Source organism: Mercenaria mercenaria, chromosome 5, assembly GCF_021730395.1.
Source record: "Mercenaria mercenaria strain notata chromosome 5, MADL_Memer_1, whole genome shotgun sequence".
Classification (NCBI taxonomy): domain Eukaryota; kingdom Metazoa; phylum Mollusca; class Bivalvia; order Venerida; family Veneridae; genus Mercenaria; species Mercenaria mercenaria.
In genome coordinates this window covers 80,475,701-80,488,929 of record NC_069365.1, presented here as the reverse complement: position 1 = coordinate 80,488,929, position 13,229 = coordinate 80,475,701, and the positions used below count along the sequence as shown (strand labels likewise).

At 36.0% G+C, this 13,229-nt stretch overlaps 2 protein-coding genes across 2 annotated transcripts; both read right to left on the bottom strand.

Annotated features, from left to right (window-relative positions):
- Positions 1–7,161: 7,161 nt before the first annotated feature.
- Positions 7,162–8,091, bottom strand: LOC123554071 (uncharacterized). The gene has a single exon (XM_053544717.1). It carries the CDS (start codon positions 8,089–8,091, stop codon positions 7,162–7,164), a length of 930 nt encoding a protein of 309 aa, XP_053400692.1.
- A 298-nt stretch (positions 8,092–8,389) lies between these two features.
- Positions 8,390–12,019, bottom strand: LOC128545950 (uncharacterized). Its single transcript, XM_053544109.1, has 2 exons — positions 11,556–12,019; positions 8,390–11,124 (listed from the first exon to the last, which is right to left on the bottom strand). Exons 1-2 carry the CDS (start codon positions 11,842–11,844, stop codon positions 8,396–8,398), a joined length of 3,018 nt encoding a protein of 1,005 aa, XP_053400084.1. The 5' UTR covers positions 11,845–12,019; the 3' UTR covers positions 8,390–8,395.
- Positions 12,020–13,229: the final 1,210 nt, after the last annotated feature.

Below are 13,229 nucleotides of genomic sequence, written 5' to 3'. Positions count from 1 at the left end.
GTTTTTTGTGAACATATTTGTCATCATCTGATATTTATATTAAACCCTACTACAACCTTGTGAACTTTAACATTGACTACAGCGGATTAACAATTACAACAAACTTAAACAAGAGCCATGTTACACATGGCTAATCCCCCCACCGGGCATATTATAATTGAAGGCTAAAGTTCCTGGCAAGTTAGTGTCTGAAAGTATTAATTTTGGGGAAAGCTTTGAAGAACCGTTTATTTGTGGTCCGCATCAGGGGTTTTAAGATGTGGAAGAAAGAATAAGTCAGTAGTGAGGTGGTTTACTGCTAAATTATATTAATTTTCATGAACAGTATAGCTATGATGTTTTTCTATATGGCTACTGTAAAAAGAAGGAATGGAAAGCTAACAGGGAACAAGAGTGCCAGAATATCACAATATATGCCCATCAAATTTCTTTACTCTAGCAGCTGTATTTGCAAATGGAATGTTAATTTTATGGTTGTTTAGTAATCATTGTAAGTCTTTTGTTTTTTAAAGTCCACAAAAAAACTCCTTACCAGGTAGAGATACCTTATATATAATAAAATACACCTAAATTGGAGAGTAACATCTATGTTGTACCACAGAAAAGTGGTCTTGTTTTTTCCCTAGGGTCAATTATAAAAATGTTACAATATAAGTTATTTATAGTAACAACTAAGGGAAGTTAATCTTTAAAAAAAAAAAAAAAAAAAAAAAATTGCAAGTCCACACAAAAATCTTTATCAGGTAGAGATTGGTCAAAATACACCTCAAAATTGGATTTAGCATGCTTGTTGTACTACAGAAAAGTGGACTCGATTTTTCCCTACGACTAGTAATGAAAAAGTTACAATAAAAGCTATTTAAAGTAACAACAAAGGGAAGTAATTCTAAAGAAGGGAACTGCACATGACACTTCGTCTCATGATGGTGTATAATTGTGCCAAGTTACATCAAAATCCCTCCATGCATGAAGAAGAAATGCTTCGGACAAAGTCATTCTTGTATCTGACCTTTGGCCTCTAAGTGTGACCTTGACCTTAGGCCTAGTGACCTGGATCTTGCGCATGACACTCTGTCTCGTGGTGATGAACATTTGTGCCAAGTTATATCAAAATCCCTCTATGCATGAAGAAGAAATGCTCCGGACAAGGTTTTTATTCTTGTATCCTTTGACCTCTAAGTGTGACCTTGACCTTAGACCTAGGGACCTGGTTCTTGCGCATGACACTCCGCCTCGTGGTGATAAACATTTGTGCCAAGATATATTAAAATCCCTCCATGCATGAAGAAGATATGCTCCGGACAATTTTTTTAAAGAAAATATGATAAAGGGGAATAACTCAAAAAATAGGCAAGGTAGAGTTATTGCTCATGCACATTGCACTTTCTCCCAATGTGTTCTATCAGTGTATGAAGTTTGAAGAAAATCCCTCCAGTACTTTTGGAGTTATGCTCCGGACAAAATGTTTTAAGAAAATATGATAAAGGGGAATAACTAAAAAAATAGGCAAGGTAGAGTTATTGTTCTTGCACACTGCACTTCCTCCCAATGTGTTCTATCAGTGTATGAAGATTGAAGAAAATCCCTCCAGTACTTTTGGAGTTATGCTCCAGACATTTTTTTTTAAAGAAAATATGATAAAGGGGAATAACTCAAAAAAGAGGCAAGGTAGAGTTATTGTTCTTGCACACTGCACTTCCTCCCAATGTGTTCTATCAGTGTATGAAGTTTGAAGAAAATCCCTCCAGTACTTTTGGAGTTATGCTCCGGACAAAGATCGTTGCGGACGCACGGACGGAAGGACGGATGCACACACGGACGGAGAGCATTTCTAATATCCCCTTCGCCTTTGGCGGGGGGGGGGGGGGGGGTAATAAGCGGGAATATGACGTTGTTCTTAGTTTATTGTTCTACAATAATGCTTAGACTTCACCTAGAGCCATTGAACGAGTATCTATCATCCATAATCTATATAAATGATACATTTTACCTAGACTATTTTTTTTTTCAAATAGTAGAGATTTAGTTTTCATTCTTTTCAAAAATAGTTCGCATGTAAGCGTCACAAATGTCTTTGGCAGCATTATAAGTTGGTTGTACAAGACCAGTTACATCACTCTATTATATATATTGTCAGAACTATGCCCCTTTTCAGCTCGGCTAGTCATCCTTTCTAGGCCATTGACGTTACAGCTTTGTTAATGTTTTGCATGCAAAGTTATAATTGAGCTGCGCCTTGAGAAAACCAACATTGTAGCTTTGCGACCAGCATGGATCCAGACCAGCCTGGGCATCCGCGCAGTCTGGTCAGGATCCATGCTGTTTGTCAGAATAATTTGTATGTTTGATATATTGATAACGTAACGCATTAAGCGCAGATAGTGCTTGATTCCCTTTCCATGCTATCATTGCTATAATTATTGTTGAATTGCGGTTGATAATAGAATTTGGGTCATTTTTTGCTGAATTGGGTTCATTATATGGATGGCTGGGTCCCAGCTTCGCACATTATGTTATATACAAAAGTTAAAGGGAACTAGATATTTGATAGGACAAGCGTTATGTTTAAATTTGAACCAATCAGAAACAAGTTCTAAAAATAGCACGTCTGCTGGGGTATAAATAGGTAGATGTATGACAGAGAGCTCATTCCGGTATCCAGCGGTAGAAGAAGACACATCGAGGATTCAACTAATAATTTATCCCAGTACCTTGATAAGGAGACTATTGCAGTTACCCTGTCAGGGCGGATAAATTATTAAAAAGAATACGTTTGAAGTTCATAGACTAAAGAAGAGCTGCAGAATTTCAACAAGGTTTCGAGCTATAGAGCCCGCGCATAGGAGTTTTACCTTTAAGGTAGTTGAATGCTATAGACTATAGCAAATATAGTCTGCGCATCGGAAAGCTGAGACAGAGACCCAGAGTTTGGTAATCTACTGAGAACAGGAGAGTTCCAGCTTATAGACGGTTCAACGTTATTGGCGAAGTACAGCCAAGGCATCGGGGATATACCTATATGGAAGTTGAATGCTACATATGATAGCATATAGGCACTGAGCATTCCAGGAGTCAGGGCATTCATATAGAGTTGTAACTTCAATTAAGAGGACAGAGGCCGAGCATTTATGCGATAGGACTCGTATGTTGTTGATTCAAAGACATTGTCTGACGGGAACTTCAACAAAAAGACCAGTCAAGTATAGAGTCTCCAGCCTATAGGAGTTTGAGCTATTTAAGATTGTAAGTTTGAAACATTTAGTGATTTGCCTGATCCCTGAAATTATCAAGCTCATAATAGTCCTGAAATTATCAAGCTCATAATAGTAATCATTTACAAATCATTGGTACACGAATCATTTAGGCAAGATAGCCAGAGGAAAATCTTATATACGAGATATTTGGTCTCACCAGCTATACGTTTTAACAAAGGACATTCTATTTCGTTTGTCAGCTAGTCTAAGACATAGTCACCTTAGGGATAGGACCCATTTCATTGTTCAAGATACTAAAGGCGTAGGCACTTCCCTGGGTCTTATAACCAGTATCCTGACACTGTTCGCTTTCATAGCCTATTGCAATTAGAGAAAGCTTTAGCGAACAGCATGGATCCTGGTCTGGATCCATGCTGGTTGCAAAGCCACTACGTTGGTTTTCTCATGGTACGGCTCATATGTCGTTTACCATTGAATACTTTCAAGTTTCAATCCAATACATACACTTTAGTAATTTCTCATTGCTGGATATACATTTTACGTTTTATATCAAATTTTGTGTAAGCTAAGTTATTTGCACGGACAGTAAAAAGGTCCCTTTAGCTAAAAAGCCAAATCTTCTATCTATCTATCTATCTATCTATCTATCTATCTATCTCAATGGCAGAGTTTTAAACAAACAGTTGTTGGGGAAAAGGGCCTATTTACTTTTTCTTTCACTTTTGACTACTAATTTTATGATGACTTTAGTTCATTGGTCAATTCAGAGTTGTTCCCCTTGTATCTCCTAGGGCAGGTACCATCTCTAAATGGTGCCTCCACGGTTGAGCAGACCCTAATTAACTTGAGAGAGAAAGCAGCAGGAGTTTAGCTGAATGCTATTCAACAGCCGACATTGAGTTAACTTCAGATGAAATATCTAATATACATGTATATGTAAACTTAAGGTCTACCTAGTCATCTGCTGATCTCGAGAAACAGAAGTGTGTTTCGTTTGGCAGAAATTCGACTAATAGACATTTTTAATAGCTTGATTTATGTTTAATTTGTTTCAGGTGTTTTGAATATTAAAACATAAAACGTATCTCTAAAGTTTGAATTTCATTGCAAGTCCTTGTGATTTCCATTGTAAGGGGGGTTATCTTTGCATGTAAACTGATTGTTTAATGTCTTAATTAATGGTGTAAATACGCCAAATCAGTATGATTTAACATTTAAACATATATTTAACCTAAATTTCAAGTAATCTATGAAAAAGAAGCGTTTGTGTTTACAAAGAGCACCGTATATTTGGTTTAAAGGGGCTGGGCGCAATATTTTTGCTAGAAAAAAATCATTAAAATTGAAATTTTGGTCATATTATGAACATTATAACATGAGTTGTTTTTTCTACTATCCCAAAAACTGCCGAATAAAAACAATGTCTGAGACGGGAATAGAGCCCTGGTTGCCTCTGCAATAGAATTTAGGTTACTATTTTGACCAGTACACCACGGAAGTTATTCCGTAACAAACGCTTTTCAGGTCTGAATGAATAAAATAGTAAAAACAACTCATTCTGATGTGTTTCCACAATATATAATATGTCGATCAGTAACTAAGTAAGTTTCTTGTCTAAATAATATGACGTTTCGGGACAGCGTGATAAGCCTAATGAGTAAAGCTACTACGTTTCAGTCTTCCAAAGACATATGAGCCGCGCCAAGAGAAAACTAACAGTGCGTTTGCGACCAGCATGGATACAGACCAGCTGCGCAGGATCCATGCTGTTCGCTTTCAAAGCCGATTGCAATTAGAGAAACTGTTAGCGAACAGCATGGATCCTGACCAGACTGCGCGGATGCACGGGCTGGTCTGCGCAGTCTGGTCAGGATCCATGCTGTTCGTTTTCAAAGCCTATTGCAATTAGAGAAACTAGGCTGGTCTGGTTCCATGCTGGTCGCAAACGCACTATGCTAGTTTTCACATGGCGCGGCTCATTATAGACCTTCGGTCTCGGTCACAAACCCGGGCAGATGTTGATACAGAAACAAACGTGTATTATCCCCATATTAAGTCCACGCATACGTCTTTGGTGCGGATAATTTGACTGACTCACAAAATGAACGTGCAAATATACATGAAAAACACAGACCGATGCCTGTCGTTTCCTGCACAAGGAATACATGTAGTATTTAATTCTATAGCATGGTCGTGCATCACAGACAGAGGCCGATCGGTCGGTCATATCAGCGGCATTGTAAAAGAAGTACAACTACAGCTTTTTTCTGTTTTGTCGCAATTGTTTCGCTCTTTTCAGTGAACAAAATTTGTAAAAAGATCCTTTGGAAGCAAAGAATGCAACCAAGAAGAATAATAGCAGACTCGGTTTGACTGAGTCCGTTCATGAAACATTTTTTCTTGGTGCTTTACTTCATTTCGTTATATGAGCCGCGCCATGAGAAAAACAACATAGTGCATTTGCGACCAGCATGGATCCAGACCAGCCTGCGCATCCGGTCTGGTCAGGATCCATGCTGTTCGCTAACGGTTTCGCTAATTGCAATATGCTTTGAAAATGAACAGCATGGATCCGCAGATGCGCAGGCTGGTCTGGATCCAAGCTGGTCCCAAACGCACTATGTTGGTTTTCTCATGGTGCGGCTCATTTATAATAAAACTGTCATTAGTTTAATCTACAAATAATTAGACGCAAGGGAAGTTCTTGATATCGGTAAAACCTAAAGTCCGACCCATTTGCTATTTTCATACGTCGTTTGTATCAGATATGTGTCTATTGTTTATATAATGAAGATGTGCAGTAAAATATGATTAAACTAAAACAACATTCAATAACTTATAGTAAAATCTGAATTTGCCCATTTATTGAAGTTAAAAGAAAACTGAATCAAATCTGCACGTTCCCTTTCCAATTTTTCGAGTAAAGCCCCCATTTCTCCGTCTGTTGGAGAATTTAGAGTCCCTTCTCAGCTTCCTTACAATAACTATTATAACAAAAGACTAAACACTTTTGTGCATGGTGCGAGAATGATTTATTCAGGTCAAGAGTCAGATTCTACAATAACAAATAATTTCAACAATATAATTGCCATTTAATGTCCTCTTGATACAACATAACTATCTTGTTCTTCAAAATAAAACATTTTGTAAGGGAACATTAGAATTTTTACCGTGCCTCTTTCATGTTTGTAAGAATACTGTTTTAAAAGAAAGTCGGGAAACTGCGAGCCGGCTGCCCAACCCCTAACTCCTATTTATATATCTTTTTAACCCTCATCTTTCAATTATCTATTTAAATTTGGAGGGGGAGGGGGGAGGTAGTGATATCCAAATGCTGCAAACAGAAAGGTGTCTCCACCCCCCGACTTTCTTGGTTCATAATTTTCTTTTGTCTGGATTAAAATGAAAAAACATTTTTGCTAAATGTCAAAACAAATATTCAGTTAAGTACACAGATTAACTACAAACTGCTGAATTGCGTGAATGAAATACTTTCATATGCATAGGCTGCATCTATTACATTTTATGCCCACTTATATGCACTATGCCTCTACATGAAGTTCATTTCCTACAAATATAAATATAGTACACGCTTAACAACAATAATATAACAACTTCGATTTTTTGAAAAGTTGAAGGTGACTCCAGAAAAATCTCGCTAGAACTGAATACCCCCCTTATTACTTCTATTTATATAGCATAAAGCCACGCCTTTGGCTATACCAAAACTTGTTCTACATGTTTTGTAATGCAGCTATGACAGGACAACAGTTATCCACTATACGGTGTAACGCGGATAACTGTAAAGTCCCTTCTCAGCTTCCTTACAATAACTATTATAACAAAAGACTAAACACTTTTGTGCATGGTGCGAGAATGATTTATAGACAATACAAAGTATAGAGAATCTTTTCAAAAAATCCAGATAAATCACGTTTCTACTCAATTATAGATTTAAAGATTTTGTAATAAACAGCCTCTTTTCTAAAGAATCGTCAACATAGCCATCTTTGGCTTGGTCCGTTTTCCAACGACCGTGACGCTTTAAACATCTGTCATTCACCCCGGGTGTGTTTGCGGCTGCTGTTGCTCCACTAGCCCTTAAAGTATGTGTTCCTAACTTAAGATCAGGAGCGACAACTCTAAGCTTCTTGACTATACATTCTTTTGCTCGTGTATAACTCAATTTCTTGTTTTTCTTTATAAGTGATGCTTTGCCTTTTGATCTAAAGGCGGGTTTAAACAAAAAATCCTCTGTATTATTTTCTAAACCCGAGATAAGCATGTACCTTTTTAAAAGTGAATACGGACAAGCTACTGATGAACCTTTTGAAATTAAGACTTCCTTTCCTTGTCTATATATATCCGTTTTACTTTTTCTTATTTTTAAGACTAAGTGATCTGTTTTGAATTCTATATCATTGCAGTGTAAATTACTGATTTCATTAAACCTTAAAAACCCTGAATAACCTAACATTATCATACCAAGATCTCTTACATCTACAACATCTGAACTTTCAGCAAAAATTTTACATAAAGTTTGTAACATTTCGCTGCTAACTATATCCTTCTTGTTAACTGGCTTTGAAGCAATTCGTTTTGCAGTGTCATGTAAAGTTTTCACTAGTTTACTTTCTGTAGGGTCATTACAGTCATTTAAATTGTGCGCCCACTTTATACCATATAATGCTGCTGTAACTACATTGTCTGATTTTCCCGTGTCAAGTAGGTGAGTCAGATACATCGCTACACATATAGATTCGGCTGGCATGGAAATAAAGTCGTTTTCCTGACAATAACGCTGGAACTGATTGTATGAGTTTTTATATTTTGTAACTGTACTGTCCGCTCTAGATTGCAGTAAATATCTTGACATCTTGTTAAGAGTAGAATCGTGAGCGTCTGAAGAAATCCCAGCATCCTCGCACTTCCGCTTAAGAACGTTCTTTAAGCCAACACCTGTTGAAAATAATACTGTATGAATGATTACAGTCTATATCTTTTACATGTAAACTAGATGTTATTTGGTTACTTCACATAAATTTACTTTTTCCTTATACATCAATATTTAAGGCAATCATATCAAATGCTAATGGAGAACGTGAAAACAATCCGTGGTTTTCATTCCCCATTTTTACAACATGTGACCTGCTCAGGTTTATATATTGTTTAATAAAACATTAAAAATTTCCTCTGTTGTCTATCAATAATGGCCAATATGGCGCACTTGTCCATTTTGGTAGTATATATGTGCATTTAGCTTTCTCTTCGAGAGTTTTTACTAAACATTTCATAACCAATCTTGGTGGCGGAACTATCCAGTTTATGTCATGTGACCAGTTCTGCGATAAAGCATCAACTGCTTCTGTGCCTGGTACCCACCATCTCGAATTGAATCTCTTGCATTTATTATTCAGGTTAGAAGCAAACCTATCTATGGTGTATCTTCCCCATTTTAGGTCAAAAGTGTGGAAAATATCATCACATATTTCCCAACCATCACTATCTGTACACCGACTTAAAAAATCAGCTCTAGTATTGCTTTCTCGGGGAATCCATTCTTGATTTACTTTTATATTTTCTCTTTGACAAATATTATTGAAATCAATTGAAATTGATTGAATGTTTGCTTTTCTACTACCATTTAACAAAACTGATTTTACATTTTTGTTGTCTGAATATACCGTAACATGTGAATTTTTCAAGGTACTTGCAAATGTTCTCATTGATCTATATACAGCTTCAGACTCTCTCCACGTAGAACTTTTATTTTGTTCTTCAAGCGACCAATCTCCTATTATCTCCCTACATGGAAATTTTAAACATTTTTTGTTAATCGAATCTACCTTCTTTACTGTGTGTGCTTCCGGACAACTATTTTTCTTTACTATGTCCGCTTCCGGGAACATGCGTATTATTTTTCTATCCACTTCCGGTGGAACACAGACTTTCTCTTCCGGGAAAGCTAATATTTCCTTGATTGTAACATTTTCACTGTTACACTTACCTTCTAATTCCACTTCATGGAAACTATTTTTCCTTACTGAGTCCACTTCCGGGGACATACGTATCATTTCTCTCTCCACTTCCGGTGGGACACATACTTTCTCTTCCGGGAAAGCTAATGTTTTCTTGATTGTAACATTTACACTGTTACACTTACCTTCCGATTCCGCTTCCGGGAAACATGTATTGTCATTAACAAAACAGGCATATGAACTAAGGTTATCTTGTTCTAGAAAACTTCCGTACCCCGTGGCACTCGCATCCACGTATAATACGAAATCACTCTTAGGGAAATACTTTAAATCTTTCCCTTTTTCATTAAGTGATCGTGCTTTCTCTTTCCAATACAGCAGTTCTCCTACTGCTTGTTCTGATACCCTTACCGGTGCATTCCAGCTAGCTCTTGCGTTTATACACTTAAACAACTCTCTTGTATATAATCTCACTTTATTACCGATTACACTTTGCATAGAGATTATTTGGCCTGCTACTGAAGCTAAAAATCTGACAGGTACTATTCCGCATTTATCCAATCGTATTTGCAAAACAAGTGATTTTATCTTTATTTCTAAAATCCTTATTCGTTCTTCCGTTATGAATAACAAATTTTTATTCATATCAATTACATGACCTAGCCATACGACATTCCGTGTCGGTTGCCATTGACATTTTTCGTCTGCGAAAAGAAAACCAAATGACTTTATTGTGTTTTGAACACATCTGCTTGACCTAACTGCGGTCTCATAATCTCTATTTCCACCTATACCGTCATCTAAAAACATTACAACTCGGTGACCTTTTTCACGTAATACTGTTACAACTACTTTCAAAAGCTTCGTAAATATATGGCCTGCTGTTCGAATTCCAAATGGCAAGGAATTGAATACATAAAATGTGTTTTCGAATGAAAATCCTAAATATGTTCTATGTTCTTCAAAAATATCAATATGATGGTATGCACCTTTTAGATCATATGTAAATAAGAAAGAACTATTTTCAAAAATGTCTTTAGCCACATTAACATCTTCAAACTTGACTTTAAACAAGTGCAAATGCGGATTAATATGTCTGCAATCTAGAACCAACCTTGGTTTTCCAGATTTACCATATGCTACAGTTAGAGGATTTACTACATGTGGAAGATTTTCTGTTTTTGATATGACACCTTTCTGTAATAAACTCTTAATTTCTGTACGAACAAATTCTGGATTCTCTCTAGCCGATTTATTATTCTTTAACACGACGCTGTTAGGTATTTCTTTAAAAGGTAGTCTGTAACCTTCTTTTACAATATTTTTGATAAAAAGACTGCTAGTTGCGCTTTCCCATTCGGTAAAACATTCTTTCAGCCTACCTACTGGTGATTTTACCTGTTTTTGATCTCTTTCATTTCCGGAATTCTGAAAGTCTTCTGACTTATTATCAAACTTATTTTTCGAAAGATTCTCACCTTTTGTTTCTTGCTCTAAACCTTTGGTGACACCTGAAAAGTTTTCCGAACTTTGCTTACAAATCTTATTGCAAAAATAAGTACTTATCTTATTGTTAGTATTGGTCATTGGGCATTCTTGTGATCCCTTCCAATGACCTGGTTTTCCGCAAGCAAAACATAACCCTGGCAAACGTCTTGAATTTTGCTGACTTTGGTTTTGCTGTCGTGGGCTTTGATCAATTCTGCTAGGCTCGATCCTACGATAAGGTGCTGTCCTAAACTGGGATCGTCTCTTAACCTTTTCCGCTCTAGCTTTACGGTTGGCCCGTGCCTCTGCTTTGTATATACGCTTTTCGTCGTCCGAATCACTGGCTAGAGGGTTTGACTCATATTCATTTACGAGTTTCCATCCTAGCTCGGACGAATCGGCCAATCTTATCAGCTTTTGTCTGTGTGTTATCATGGTCTTCGCTACAAAATAAAACATTTTATGAACTTTTATCATTTTGTCCAATTTTTGTTTATTGTCTAATAAAAACCACCATGATGTTTAGGTTAGAAATTAATCCAGATGTTGCTTTATTTATTTATTTATTTTATAGATGAGAAAAAAAAATATATATATATATATAAGTTTTATTTTCCCTCTCCGGGCTCGAACTCTAGAACTCTAGTTTACTAAGCCAATACACTTACCACTACGGTACGTTGCTCTCTGATTTATAAGATATGTATATCTATACATATTCGATAAATTTCTGCAAATTTCAGTGCAAATGCACCAAATTGTCCTTGATAGTATTTAATATTCTCGACATCGTGCTAACACAAATTTCATGTACAAGATAAAAGAAGCAAAACTTTCAAATGTAAACGTTCTACTATATGAATAAAACAATTACCTTCCGCGATTTTTGAGCGTGCCTCTTGCAAATTGTTGGATTCAGATGCTTCATCTAACTTTAATGAAATACTTTCATTAATTTTAAATTGTTCCTCATTGCTTTTTCTCTTAAATTTTTGTCCAACTGACGACTTCACAATACCAGATATTTTATTTAACTGAGAACTGTTAGAATTTTCACTTATCTTATTGAACATGGATTCCATCTCCGACAACATATCTGTTTTATGCATCGTAAATGCCTGCTGAACTTTATCCTGTATCATATTCTCCATTCTTTCGTCCATGTTGAAAAGTTGAAGGTGACTCCAGAAAAATCTCGCTAGAACTGAATACCCCCCTTATTACTTCTATTTATATAGCATAAAGCCACGCCTTTGGCTATACCAAAACTTGTTCTACATGTTTTGTAATGCAGCTATGACAGGACAACAGTTATCCACTATACGGTGTAACGCGGATAACTGTAAAGACCTTGTAAGCCTTCCTATACACAAGGGAAACAATCTGTTTATACAGTGAAATTTTGAGTGAACACCATTTGTCAATCCATATTATATTATTGCAATAGAAATAGTACCTGTTATAGTCATGCATCTAACATTCCTGAAATTGTTTTCTGTGATATTTTCATATTTCTGGATATTTGTCCCATACTTTGTCACATGTATATTGGCAGCAGAGATCATTCTCTTTCCAGCAACAGCTTTCTTAACATATTTTACCTTGTGATATTCGGTGGGTTTCAACATTGTTTAAAGTCTTTGAAGTCATGAAGCAGGGTTTTTTTCATGCCTAGAGGTAAAAGGTGCATGATTTGCACGCAATACAGTGAATACTAGGTACATAGTCACTTACGCCTACAATAAAGTTTTAGTGGAGTTGTCTCAATTGTTTTCCAAATATGTTACCCAGGATCACTTTTTCCAGCACAAATATCTCTTCTTTTTTTCAGAAAAATATACTTCAATTATTTATTCAGACAGTGAACTGTACTTTGATGCTGTTAACTACACATATATCTAAAATATGTAGTGCCTATACTTGAAATTAACTCCTTAGGGAAAAAAATAGAAAATTTAATGGTGACAGATTAAGATTTAGGTATTCGGCTGTCGGTTGTACGAAGGTTGCGGTACCTCTAAATTCCCCGTACCTACAACAACGATAGATTCTCTCCTTTTTTTTTTTGTCTTGCGTATCGTATTTGCCAAACAAAACATTAAAAACATTATTTTTTTCTAATAGTAGCGTAACAATTCACATAATACTGATAAAAAGAGAGTCACCCTGTGTGGATTTTTAAGGACCGATAAAATCAGCGGAAATGCAAGAAAATACCTCAACTTTCCCCTACCTCCCCCTACCGGCTCCGCACCCTCTTCCTGAATTACACAAGAATCTGCTAACATGCCTACTTTAAATAATATAGATAGATAGATAGATAGATAGATAGTTTATTAAAACAAAAGATTACAAACCCATGAGTTAACATATAGCATATTATCACATAACATTTGAATAGTAATGTCAATGGCGATGTAAAAGAATAAGTGATTTTACATAATATTACACACATAAACTCAGATGTAAATCTATGCAATTTGACATATTTTTTTAACAATTATTTTGATAAGAATTAATTAGCATTTAATCCATTTAATTAATCAAT

What these genes read in the sequence shown, in the direction of transcription:
- LOC123554071 (XM_053544717.1), bottom strand. Translation starts at nt 8,091, where the DNA reads ATGTCAAGATATTTACTGCAATCTAGAGCGGACAGTACAGTTACAAAA.
- LOC128545950 (XM_053544109.1), bottom strand. Translation starts at nt 11,844, where the DNA reads ATGGACGAAAGAATGGAGAATATGATACAGGATAAAGTTCAGCAGGCA. An exon ending in ACGCTCAAAAATCGCGGAAG is followed by an intron (nt 11,125 to 11,555) that starts GTAATTGTTTTA and finishes TTTATTTTGTAG; the next exon opens with CGAAGACCATGATAACACAC.